Here is a 13,929-nt window from a genome sequence, read left to right on the forward strand (position 1 = left end):
CCTTTGACAGTTTGCGGTTCGCTCGCAGTTTCTATTCAGCATCGTTTTTTTTTTTTTCCTGCTTTTCTTTTTTTTCTCTGCTCTATTTGTTCAACACTTCAGCTTAAGAAACACAGAGATGGGTGGATCGAGCTCTTATATAATCGTTTTCTGATTGTTCTGAGGTACAGTACGTCTAGTGCGTTACAGTTCTGCAGAGCCAGTCCTGTTGGATTAATTGAACTAATGGCTGGTTAAATGGCACTGCCATTTGTGGCTTCTTCATTCTTTTGTGACAATCATGACACATTGTGTTGAAGTTTAAACGTCTATACAGATCAATATCATGTAGTTTACAAAATCAGCAGTGATTTATGGTTTCATATTTGAATGGGAACCATTTATTTTATCAGTCGCCTGAGAAAATCAGTTAAATTTGATCTATAATGTTGAATTATATCTTTTTCTAGCACTTCACTGCGAGTAGGAATATCACTACAATAACATAATAAACATTGTTCTTTGTATGTACCGTTGTATGTGTGACATGTTAAAGAAAAACTGTTAGGGTTCGTAATGTTATGGTTAGAAATATGTTAAATGGTATTTTTCACATCATGCTGCGACTTCTTGAACTAGTTCAGTTATTCACCCACTGACCTGTGCCACATATAGGAAAGGAAAGTAATAGCAACATCACTTTAGACCTGCAGATGCAAACACTTTCACCGACTGCAGGCAATGTATGCCAAAATATGATTTTTGTGTGTGTGTGTGTGGGTGTGTCTTTAAGATTTGTTTACATTTAGCAACAAAAAACCTGATTAATCTTATTTTTTATTTTTTGTTAATTGATTTATAATTTATATTTTTAGGCAGCTGACCACCAGACAAGAACTACTATTCTAGTAATGATCACATATTTAAATTATTATGATTTTTTTATTAAAGTATCCAGTAAAAGTAGTTTTCCTGTTTCTATGCCTTCCTTCATTCTTTCTCTAAAGGTTTAGGATACACAACGACAACACTGGAAACCACCAGCTCTTAAAAGGGGAGTACAGCTTATGGCACTTTGCTGCTGCTTCTCATGCCAGGACATGGTGCAGATCAGCATGTGCAGTTCTTTTCTATTCTTGCCTGTAGGAAACGCAGGTTGGACTGGAAGTACAGGTCTGAAACTTACCATCCTGTAGCAGGATGATACAGGACGTATTGTTTTCAAGAGCTTTGTGTCAATAACACTGTATGTCTTTGTTCTTTTGAAACCACAAACTGAACGAGCAGCTACGTAGACTTGGCATTTCTCTAACACTAACATGTGGACGATGCCAGAACGTTTTGACAGTCGCATCTTTTTAACTCAGTTTGCAGATCATGTTATTGCCATAGAAACCTGATACTCGGCGTGCTGTGCTGAGAATCAGTCCATCTGTTATTCCATGGAGGTTAACAAATGCGAAGCATTGATTGGCTCAGGTTGGTCTTATGTGTGTTCAGTTAGATGAAACACATCCTGTATTTCAACACTATGATTGTCTTTTTTTGTTTCTTCTTTATTTTGTTTTAAGTTTCTTCCCAAGGAAACAAGTTCTCCTGTCTCTCTCAAGGAGGGATCTCTGACCACCCACTGTGTACATAACTGTAGTTTTAGCTTTAGCACGAAACTCTGTAAATATTTGTTTGGATTTATTTCTTATTATTATATTAATATTTGTTTCCTTTTTTTAAACTAATGGGATTTTAGATCGGTTTTATGTAAATGCTTGTCTAATTTTGTTTTTTTGGTTGTTTTTTTTTACATCATTATGTATGACCGATAAATAAGAACAAAGTTTGTGCAAAGATGATGCAATGAAATAATAAACAGATTAATAAAATAAGTGTTTTCTTGTTTCTTTGGTGATAACAGAGCAATCCTCAATGATAAACAAAAAAACAAAAAGATAAATGGAAGAAAACTATTTGCTATCTACAGTTAATTAACAGTTTTCTCACAGTCACATTGGGATGGCAGATCAATTAAAGCTTGCAATGACTGATGAACAGATTTAAGCATTTAATCACTAAAGAGTCCAATAATTCCTTGAGAAGCTGGAGGAGACCAAACCTTAGCTAAAAGTGTGGACTTACTATTGTCAGGTGGTCAAATGAATGCTAATGTAGCTACATGCCTGCTACCTTCACATTACCCATAACCTCTTAATCATCATTGATGCGTTAATTCACAGTGTCCTTAAAGAGCAGAGCTATTTACTCTGGTTGGTCACTTCCTTGACATCTGTTCTGAACATTTCAAGTGAATTCTTTGCCTGAACTGCAGGTTTACAGCTCCCCTTGAGGGAAGCCCCAAAAGCTTTGACCAGTGATCAGACTGGTTCTTCTTCCATGCAACTCGTCTCAGGGCAACGGGTTGCTCAGTGTGAATTGAAAGATTTTTGAATGAAACAAAAGAGCAGATTTGGTCAAATAGTAAAGTTAGACGTTATTCACGGAAAGACAGACAAAAAGGCAGAGTTAATCATTCCCCTGCATCGACTCCTCTGTTCCGTTACGGCTCCGTCTGTTTAAGATACCTGATTGTCTTAGCGTGACGTGGCAGGTGAAAGGTGACCCCGTCAGTAGGAAATTCTCCTGGGACTGCGTGACACAAATGAACCTGATGGTTTAACAGAAAAAAAGGCAATAATTAGGTGATAATAATAAGACTGAACATGAAGGTATAAAGTCAGGGAGGGTGGAGTCTGCCACTTTAGTTTGCTGGCAGGGAAAGTAATCATTATGTATGTGCCAAGATGCTTTCAACAGAGACCTCAGAGATTTGCCTCATCATCTGGGACAACGCCTTCAATGTTAACACGTAACCTACTGTGCACGTGTGTGTAAGGATGTTAGTCTCTTTATAGAATATGAATCACCAAGAAATATGTTTGTCAGTGTGATACACCTATACCATTCTCCTGCCAGACAACTTAAATACAAATATATTCGTAAATATATATTAGTAATTAGCATTATCTGCTAAATAATATTTTTAGGTTTATCTTTGTCTTTTCCCATATACAGTAGTTTATCCTGCCTTTCATCATCTCACTTTCAATACAATACTGTATGAATAAAAAGACAACGAACACTATGATTATAAAATATAATATGAACATATATTATATTCATGATACAGTATTTATGATGATTATCATGTTTAGTGGATGTTCAGGGTGCATAAAAAAAATGTAAAAGATCAATGACTTGGCATATTTGCGACCTCTCCTGGTGTTCCCAGATGCTAACAGGCACCGAACTTGGCAGCAGCAGTGCTACATACTGTTCCCTGCATGTACCTAAATGACTTGCCTGTTTATTTACAGTCACTCGCTTTTTCATTTGCTGTACTGGTACGTTTTGTTTGGACTCAGCCTCCTGAACGTTCACCTGGGGGCCTGGTGTAGCTGGCTGCTTGGCTTGCTGCTCATTCCACAGTCGGAGCAGTAAAACTCCTGTTAAAACTTGTCCAGCTGATCCTGCGGTGCTGTCTGCAATCCTGCCAGAGTTAAATATCTCTCAGGGGAACATACAGTAAAGAACACAGAGACCTAAGCAGATTGTGCAATTAAGTAGTTGATATGAAGATCGAAACAAACACTAAAAATACTGGAAGTAAAGAGCTGGCACTTTTTTAGACATTATAAAATCTACTTTAGAAGTCAGATTTCTGCACTGTAAAAGAACAAGGCCACTCATTTCTTCACAAGAGTTGCTGCTATGTTAACATTTCACATTTCATTTCACTTACTAAGAAACCCTCTTATTTAACCATCCTGTAGATTTTATAGCACATATTTACTAGTGAGTATGTGACTTAAATCTCATTATCATCACGCCCAACCGTAAGTCGAGCAGAGATATAATTGGCAAGAATAAAAGAAAACACCTGCTTGAGTGTGCATCACCTAGGAATGACTGCATGGCCTCTGTGGACTGTTTGGGCAGAGTGAAAGGTGATCCAGATCACCTGGTCTGGCATTGTATTGGTTTGTGTTGGTCGTGGTCTTTTTGGGTTGTAGACAGAGCGCTCAAGGTGACACTTAAATTGCAGCAAACATAATGATTTTAGCCTCTACACTATGACACAATGGAACATTTTAAATCATAGTAATAATAGTAAATCAGACTTGGACAACATGATGTCGCAGTCACACTCATTTAAAGTGCACTCAAGGTGAGGATCCTTTCACTCACACAACCTCGTGTGAACTGCTTCAATATCTTGTCAGCGGGGCCTGACCGGTCTTACTGTGTATAGGCGTTGTTTTAACCGTTTGCATTTATGAGAGGGTTGTATACAACAGTTGCTTGCACACCGTGCCATGCCCAGATGGCGTGAGAAGATGGTAGAGAGAAACCAGCCAACATAGCTGTCAAAATAACTCTCAGCACCTGCAGTCTGTGACTTGTAACTCAGACATGCAGGGATCAGCTATATTGTTCACCTGGATCTAGGATCTGGCAGTGAGCTGCTTGGACAAGACTCACTAAACCCACAACCTATAAGCTGTTTTAAACTGGTCTTAAATGGTTGTATTGCACAGGTAGCACAGTAAGATAATGAATCCTGTCTGTCTGAACTGACTGGTTTTTAGCAGTGCAGTCAGACATGATCATGTTCTCAGAAGTGTGCGCAGCTTCCAAGAAACCCTGAGTGATCACAGTTTGTTAAAGTTACCTGACATCTGGACAAATGCCATATGAAAATATATCCTGGAATAGGGGGAGATGCATATGAAGAAGGGAGTTTCTACAGTACGTCCTCTTAGTCAATAGTTTTCTGTCAAAGAGAGAAGAAGGTTGTGGCAAGTATAGGAAATGAAATGCTGTTGAGAGCATTGGGAGTCACAGGCGCCCTCTCTGAATCTGTTTATTTGCAGCACTGCTGTAGGAGTGGACCGCTCAATAGCAAAGTATCAGAACCAGTTCTACCAGTAGGATCAATGCCGACGAGATCCACCTCACTTCATGACTAAACATTATCACTTAATACTGTGTTAAGCTCATAAACACTATTCTTAGTGCCAGACGTAGCTTGACTTTACTAAAACTAAACTGATCCTCCGCGTATGGCGACAGAGCTGCTTTCAAAACGTGCAGCCATGTTTGTGTTCACTTTACAGCTTTGTGGTGGTTTTTGAAACCAGTCTGGACCACTGTGGCGCTCGATGTGTTAGAAGCTGCACGGAGTCAAACACACTTTGTGGGTTGTGGAATATTCGAGAGAGTTATTAGCAGTTGCACAAGCACAATTCGCCCATTTCAATAAACCGTTTTGCTCCTAATGCAGCTATGTTTTCCTGCAAAGTGAGGAGGTAGAGGCTTCTCACTGTCCTGAGAAATCATATCAATTCTGCTCTTGAACTATCTTCCGTATAATTCATAGGAAAGCTACACAAACAAGTCAAAAGGTTCAGTTTGCCTGTGAACTAGTGACCCACCGTGTGGGAGGTAACCGCTTTCCCCACTCAACTGGTTTCGTGGCCAAAAACAACTTGTCAGTTAGGGTGGCAGGGAACTCACATGATTGACGAACGTAGAAAAATAAAATACAGAATGGCGTTGTGCAGTGAACTGCACCGACCTGACGGAGACAAAGTTTTCATTCACGTACCTTGAATTTATATGGTGTGTGTCTGTCTCATCTGTATGGATTCAGTGACGGTCGCTGTGTGTGTGTGCAAATTATTGGCCTGACCATGACTTCACGAGTCTAATAAAACCATTTAGAGAAAAATGGCAAAGACACACACACACACACTGACTTCTTGCACATTTTTTATTATCCTAGTTTCATCTCAATGGTCTTCTCTCTCTCTGAATTGCAAATGAAACTTGGATACGTTTCTGTAAACACAAGTTTCTTTATGTTAACCCAAGGTAAGTCGTTTTTTTATAAGGAGCTCACCACATTTTAAATGAGCTAATTATTGACTCGAGCAGATGTTTACACCTGGAACTTTACCTCAGCTGACTCCTTGAAATGGATGTTTGAGGCCTTCATCCTCCCTGGTTGAATTGGTTCAGTTGTGCTCCCATCTTCTGTTACAGTGCGCCCTCTGCTGGTGGAGTGCTCAGCACTATAAGTATTATGCATTAAGACAATGTTCATCCCATAATGTAGTATTATTAACAATTTACGTACATTTTCAATAGCTTTTATTTGTTTTCATTAACATTATCAATTCGTCCTCGGACTGTGAACTCCTGTTTTAGATTCTTGACGGAAGCATCATCCAAATAGAACAAAATCACACAAAGACATCAGGCGTTAAATTGCACCAAAAACATTTTTTTATTCTATAAAAGAAGAAGGAAGGGAGGGGGGAAATAATCACAACTGTACAGGGAGAAACTGACTTTCAAACACCATGTGTCACAGTATCAAAAAGCTCATGTTTTCCTCACTGATCTTTACACATTTGTTCTGTACAAATACAAAAAAGAGAAAATTATTAATAATTGTATTATTATAATAACTGCATTGCACTGAGTATAATATAGTACTGGCCCATAAGTTACTGCATTCAATAGAAAATACCTAAAATTTCTGGTTTGCAGAGGAAGTGATTTGTGGTGAGTCGAGGCACTCGCACACAGACGGACCGGACAGTCAGTGACGTCACCTTCAGGCATGAACTCTAACCCGTTAAGATCTGAGCAGGGACAAAACCTCATAAATGTCTCAGTTTGCAGGTGAAGATTCCTGTTTTATACGTGAACAGAAAATGTAGGGGGGGGGGGGATACCAGGGAAAACAGGTTTGCACGAACTGCAACAAAAACAACAGGAAGCAGAAAAAACACCAACACATGCATCAGTCTTCCAGGATCAAGACTTTGTCTGGGTCATCATCAACAGGCTTTTGATGTGGAACAACTGACTATCCCTCCAAGTGACACTAGAGCTTTTAGTGTGTGAGTTGTCTCTCTTTGTTTAATACCAACGTAGCTGCATTTTCTGTCACACGGCGACCACAGTGGAGTAACAATGATAGAAATACAAAGAGCTTGTTGCCCTTGTTAAAAAAAGAAATTCCCACTTATAGTATTTCTAGAGGTCTCACGGCATGCAGACAGGTTTCAGAGGATCGAGAAACTGCTTTAAATATTTCAGCACAGAGGGCGATGAGAGTGAGGGCGAGTTTATCGTAGCAACCCTGTGTCCTTAATAAAAACGATATCATGTCTAAGAGGAGCTCAGGTTCCGTCCCCGTTCTAAGTTAATGCCTGTTCGCTAAGGAACTAGAACACAAAGCAGTTTCTTTTGTTAGTTTTTCAAAACTAAAAGAAATGTATAATTTGGCGAGCTACTTTCCTCTAAGCAACGACAGGCTGTCGACGGTTTCCTGGAAGTCGGATATGTTTGCACCTACTGACCTGCAATTAGTCTGATGTTCATGTAAACGAAGCAGCCATAGTAAAATGTTTTTACCCCATGAGACCTGGAACTTTGTGTCTGAGCACACCTAAAGCGTGAGGGTAAAAAGGTTTCTGACCCAATCCAACTGAATATCACATTTCACTCAGTTCATTAGTGATATTTTAAATCTTAAGGTCTGTTGTATTAAAGTGATACCGAATAAATCATGACTTATTTTTCAGAGAGACTCTTTTTTTTTGTTTGTTTGTTTGTTTGTTTTTCCCGGGTCACTAATGTTAGTGGAACCCCACCGACTCATACACACCAACATGCTCACCAACGTCACTATAAGAAAACAGGAAGGCTACTCTCCATGCAACACAAGTGTGCACAACACAAGTGGGACCAATTTTCAAGAAACTACGAAACAAATGTATTATTAAGATTTGAAAATGATGAACACATGATAAAACACATATCATCAAACCAACGGAGGAAGAAGGAAAGAAACTGTCTCTTTTTTTTTTCACATTATCTAGTCAGTGTTAAAAATAGAAATTCACCCGTTACATTTACTCTGCACATTTTGATTATATACATTTATGTACATGGATTTCTTTTAATTATTTGTAATTCTCCTTAATGTCTTTATCAACAGTTTACAAAAGAAAGAAAATTGCAATTAAATGCATATACTCTTATAGAAAGATGTGCTTAGTAACTTTTTTGTCTGTTTGTTTTTTAGTTGATGCAGAAGGGGGGAGAGGGGTTCAGAGAAACAGGAACATTGTTATCACTTTATGAAAAATCGGATGTGTAATGTTTCTCTCTCACTTACTAGCTTTTGAAATGACGACGACTGAATGGCACAGAACAGCATCACCAAAGCTAAGTTTTAGTTTTCCGTGTGTGTGTTTGTAGAAGGGACACGTCAGGATTATGTTCCACTGATCGCACACCCTAGCCGCCTCCCGTATGCATCTTTCTCTGAGAGCGGCTGGTGAGCGCCAAGTTTCTACATGTCCTGACTTTCCTTTGAGGGTCTTGAAACAACTTAAGCTGTGAGCTGTCCGACTACCAGCTAGTGCCGTACTACTGAGTTCAGAACAGCGCCTGGAGCGAGGTCTGCATAATGTTGCATAATCAAGTTCAGCCCAGATCAGATGCTGAAAAACAGCCCATTTAAGACACGGACATTGTGGTTTAGAGGGCAAGGTCACGGGGGTCAATTCTTTTCCCAAATGCATAAATCTATTCAAAATAGTGTAATTTGGTAAATGTGCTATTTAGTTGTATAGTTCAGCACAGTTATAACAATGAGGTTATGTTAGATAGGTTTTAAATACTTAAGGGGAAAAACATAGAAACAGAATTTGTTAGTTTTTGAGGCAATGTTGGTGTAACAAGGTTTGCACAAACAAACTCAGTTGAAAGAGAATTGATCCCCTCCCTTGTAGAAATCCTAGTGAGGAGAGAGCTTAGTTTCCCCGTAGTTTAAACCCCAGGCACTATGGACTGTGGCAGCCCGACACAGTGCCTGGTTTCTCCCAGAACCACTGACAGACGGCCTGGTCACCCTGACTTTCAGTAGCACGGGATCCGTGGATTATGTAAGGTGCAGATGGCTTATTATGCTGTATGATGTTTGGGTACAATGTCTGAAAGGTGGTTTCTACGATTTCAATTTGCAGAACTCGTACTTTGTTGACATGCTGTAGGGAGCATTTTAATGGAGACAGTTGCCAGGTTCCTTTAAAATGAATACTGCATTTTCAAAAACCTGTTAGTGTGATGTTTCCCTTCTGCCATCGTCATAAACTGTAAAATCAGCTTTTATTTAAAACAAGAGCTCCCTTCTAATGTTTGTTTTAAAAAAGCAACCCAGCATGTTTCCTCTCAGAAAGTTCACAATATAAAATCCTAGCAACAGATTATCGTCTCCCATTTATAACAAGATGTAGCACCTTTTGCTTCTGACTACTAATCTCACTGTGAGGGACAACTTTTCCACAGACTGGTTTCCTGGGTTCAAACAATGTCACATTTCAAAAAGTAGAGATTCGTAGCTCATCTTTGGCCATATGTCGTGTGTCAGTGGTTCTGGTTTCGCCCTTACAGATTGACTTCAGTTATTAAGGCTCAACGGGCAAGAGGTAAAAGAACAACAAGTGCCCGGAACTGATTTATAAAAATCTTAAATTCTGATGCGTTTATCTCAAATCATGCACGCTCACCCACAGATACATACTAACACACACACATTTGAACAACACGCGCAAAACCACACACACTGAGAGAAGCTCCCCATTCCCTGCATTTTGCTTGTAATCTCAAACGATTTGCGTCTCCTCTGTCTTTTTCACAGCGTCAGAACACAACGAAAGGATCTGAAATCATTTGTTTAAAAAAAAAAAACAAAACAAAGCAGGCCGTTCTGTTACGGGTGTCAACCATGGCAAAGGAGGAAAAAAAAAAAAAGACAGAACTAAAGGCCTTATTTCATAAAACAACAGCTACAACGATGCATAAAAAGCAAATACTGTTATCGAAGAAGAATCAGAAAAGTGTGTGCAGAGGAGGTGGGGGGGGGGGGCACGTAAACAACAATAATGTGATTGATACAGTGAAAACAAATGAATCTTTATAAAGTTCACAGTCTTGTAGCTCCGTGTACCAGGGAAGGGAAGGGCGGGTGTGGGAGCATGAAGGAAGAGGTGACGGGGGATCAAAGGGGGACAAAATAAACCAGTTTTAGTTCTCAGCGTCAGACTCGTCGACATGTCTGACCAAGAGGAATTAGGTATTTGATGTTGCTTCAGCTGCTCACATACACACGCACACCTATATGCACAGAGTTGGGATGCTTCTACTTCCACTGCGCTTCAGTGAGCACTTGATCCGAAGGCTGTGGGATTTAAAAATCATATAATCCACCTTGTTCTGATTGTTTTAGCCCCAAATAAAACCAGGAAAGCTGAAGCATCTAAATTTTCACTTCATCTGGACTCTGAAGATCAGACAAATAAGGACATTTACTTGTTGGAGATACAGTTTCTATACATGTTTACACAAAGAGCAACTTCTTCAGGGACGGGAAGAGTGGCTCAGAAAAAGGGCTGGGAATAAAACGAACACCTTTTTGGGATCAGCATAAAAATGTCCACAGCCCTGATGGAGTATACTTTCAGGTAATAAAGACTGGCATCACATGCCTGGTCAGATTTCTAGTCTCATTTAGTTCTTTCTGTTTTGTCTTTTTTTTTCCTCAAGTCAAAATAAAAAGATTATAAAAGAAGAGTTTCACATAAAAATCTGCTAAAAAAAAAGGGGGGAATTGCTTCTTTTCCTTCCGAAAATCCATAAAATATGAGCTTTACATCACTTCCCAACTCCGGATATGCACAGAAATAAAAGTGTAAAACACAAAAGGTGCAGCTGAAGAGACATCAGTTTTAGATTCCTCTTGTTTTAACAAACAGACTATTCCTCCTCATGTCCTGTCCTCTTCTTTTGAATGGATGGATGGATAGATGGATGGATGGATATTCAGATGGGTGGATGGATGAACATCCCAGCTGCTGGAGGTTTTTCAGTCCATCCTTGTCTTTCTGTTGAGGAGATGTATTAAGTGACAGGGGGGCTTGAGCTGGAGGAAGGTAGGAGGGGGCTGTTTTCATGAGGGAGTGCTGTTATGTGGACGGTGATGATGATGATGATGATGATGATGTGTTGAAACACACAAAGTAAAAATCCACTACCCTCCACAGTGCACACACACACAGAAACACACAGACTCATTCCTGATGCTCATGTGATTTCAAGATGAAGAGGAGGAGGAGGCTGGAGGGACAGTTTAATCTGCTCATGTGACTTCAGCAGGAGTGAGGAGCGAAACAGGAAGTAGCAGAGGTTTGTGTGCAGTGGGGGGGAGGAAGGGGGCTCTGGTACAAGATGTGCTGTGAGGGATTTTTTGAGACATCAGGGGGTAAAAGGTTTGTTTCTCCGGGAGGTTCGAGGTGGAGATGGGGGGAGGAGGAGGAGGTCAGAGTTCACATCATGACGTGGCGCCGGCGATGCAGGGAGAGGTGGTCGGACCGGGAAAAGGAGCGGTCGCACTCGGTGCAGCGGAAAGGTTTGATTCCCGTGTGCTTGCGAAAATGCCGGGTCAGCTCATCGGAACGGGCAAAGCGCCAAGTGCAGCCCTCCCAGGTACAGTGGTAGGGCTTCTCTCCTGGGGAGAGGCGGGAGGGGAAACATAAGCAAGGGAAAGTAGAGAAAGCTTGAGACAATGTGTTTTGTTTGTTTTTCTCACCTGTATGTATCCTCCTGTGAGCTTTTAGGTGGGAACTTTTGGTGTAAACTTTTTTACAGCCTTCATAGTCGCACATGTGGATTCGTCTTCTCTTGATGTCTGGCGAATCTGGATCGACAGGCTCCAAGTCCATAACGGATCTGAGAAAGGAAGGAGTGATTCAATCAACAAGACTGTGTCTGTGATGTGGAGTTGATATTTCAGCTACACTGTGTTGAGGTTGCATCATGCAATTCTCATTGTACTGTAGAGATGAGGAGTAAGAATCCCCTCTCATCACACTCAGGTAGATTTGAGGGTCCTGGTATGGCCACAAGAGGGAGGCAGAGACTCGCACGGTTCAACACAGCTGTACAACAGCTTCCACTTCAACACTACTGTATCTCTCTAATCTCTCATCTCTTCCATCTTTCATTCCCCTTCTCCTTGCAAGAGGGGAGAATCTGACAAACTTAACCCACCAGTTTGTTTTCTGTCATTCTGTTTCTGTTGCTATCTCCATCCTGGCCTTAAATTGTCATTCAGATTAAGACAGACGTGCCTGTTCTTTCTGATTTTATTACGTGTGATTGATTCTATTTTTGAATATACATTTCAAACAGGCTTTCTAAATAAAGTTGATCTGAAAAAACAAAGCTCTCCCTAGCCATTTTACAAGGAGGTGTGACGGCAAACTGCATTACGTAACCTTGTTTATACCCCAGTTCTGGGACAGCCCTGCCCAGCAACACACACACACACACACACACACACAAACCAAAAAACACACACAACACTTTGTTTCTCTTAAACATTCTCTCTCTCTCAATCACATTCAAACTCATACGGCACTAAACTAACCGTCTATGTCCACACCCTGAATTTCTGTTGCATTCGAGCAGCCTCACCCACTGGGTGTGGCTGGAGCTGCGACCTGATTCACTAATAAACACACACAGACACATACAAATGGGGTTACCCTGATAGGGTAACAGCCTTCACTGTTGCCCCGACCTTCACAATGCAGCCTTGAGCCTAACAAGTAACCTTTAAATGTTCACACTTCTCTAGAGGACCAAATCCTCATGTATGAAGTTTGTACAGGCCCATGCACACACACACACACACACACACACACACACTGCAAAGACATGCGCGCACTTGTCTCCCTGTGATATAGCCAGGGCGTCTCCAGTGTGTTCTGCTGTACAGAGGGTTATATAAGGTTATATAAGTGTCCAGTCATGGTAGCGCTGCAGTAATGTAATTACTCAGGAAGCTGCAGGCCAGGGAACTGTTTCACACAAAGACTGCATTACCCATAAACCCTGCTGCGCATTAGTGCCTCTCTTACAAACCCTGCCAACTGGTGTCATGAACTTTACACTCGGATAACACCATGCGTGGTTTATGGTCTTTCTGTCACCAGTTTTATAGAAGTCAGATGGATGATGGAGGTCTAGAGATTTTTTTTTTAATATGTTATTAACATGACTGGCCACTGGGGGAGCAAGGCTGACCCTCCACACAGCATCCAGCTCAATCGATCAATGTTTTCTTAGAAGTAAACAACAGCTTTAGTGTCCTAAAAGGAATAGTTGGTTGTTTAAATCCTGTAAGAAAATGGATTTTGAAGAATGAAAAAATGTGTTTCCTGCGTCCTTGAGAAGCATGGACTCACCCTGCGTCAAGGCTCTGGGCACTGAGGGAGGCTGATCCCGACTCTGTACCGCTCTCTGCATCACTGTCACTCTGATACTCGACTGGAGACGTTGAACCTGGCTTAATACGAACTGCAGAGAGGACAGAACCAGAAAATGACGACGGGAGGATAGACAGAAAGGAAAAGGAGGGAAAGGAGGGTACAAATAAGAAGATAACAATAAATAAAGGAAGGACATGGGGTCAGTTCACAGAGAAAAGTCAGTGGATGAAATAAGGAATAGGAAGAAATAGAACATAGGGTAGAGAGAGAATAAAAGTATGACAGGAAGAGTGGAGACAGACAAAAGAGAACAGCAGCAGGGGGTTAATAACTTCTTAACAATGCCTGGGTTCCAGAAACTTAGCAAGACAATGACTTGCTCCAAGTGTGTGAGCGTGTGTGTGTTTAGTTTGGTGTGGTCTACTATGCTGCTAAATTGACGGATTGAATTTGTGTCCGTGCTGGATCACTGTGCACGTCTCCTCATTTCTTACGTGTTCTAAACACATTTTAATGTGACGCTTTCTGCCTGGGAAGCATGTCGTCT

The 13,929-nt window shown here is 40.8% G+C and overlaps 1 protein-coding gene across 4 annotated transcripts in view; it reads right to left on the reverse strand.

Moving 5' to 3' along the window:
- Window positions 1-6,295: 6,295 nt before the first annotated feature.
- klf8 (Kruppel-like factor 8) overlaps window positions 6,296-13,929 on the reverse strand; it is a 51,415-nt gene continuing 43,781 nt past the window's right edge. For all 4 annotated transcript variants that reach the window (XM_026373321.1, XM_026373322.1, XM_026373324.1 and 1 more), the window contains 3 exons: window positions 13,359-13,470; window positions 11,699-11,838; window positions 6,296-11,617 (listed from right to left, as the gene is read on the reverse strand). In XM_026373321.1, coding sequence (XP_026229106.1) covers window positions 11,436-11,617; window positions 11,699-11,838; window positions 13,359-13,470 — 434 coding nt within the window. In that variant the 3' untranslated portion in view covers window positions 6,296-11,435. The remainder of the gene's footprint in view (window positions 11,618-11,698; window positions 11,839-13,358; window positions 13,471-13,929) is intronic.

This window comes from Anabas testudineus, chromosome 14 (genome assembly GCF_900324465.2).
Source record: "Anabas testudineus chromosome 14, fAnaTes1.2, whole genome shotgun sequence".
In the NCBI taxonomy this organism is placed as follows: domain Eukaryota; kingdom Metazoa; phylum Chordata; class Actinopteri; order Anabantiformes; family Anabantidae; genus Anabas; species Anabas testudineus.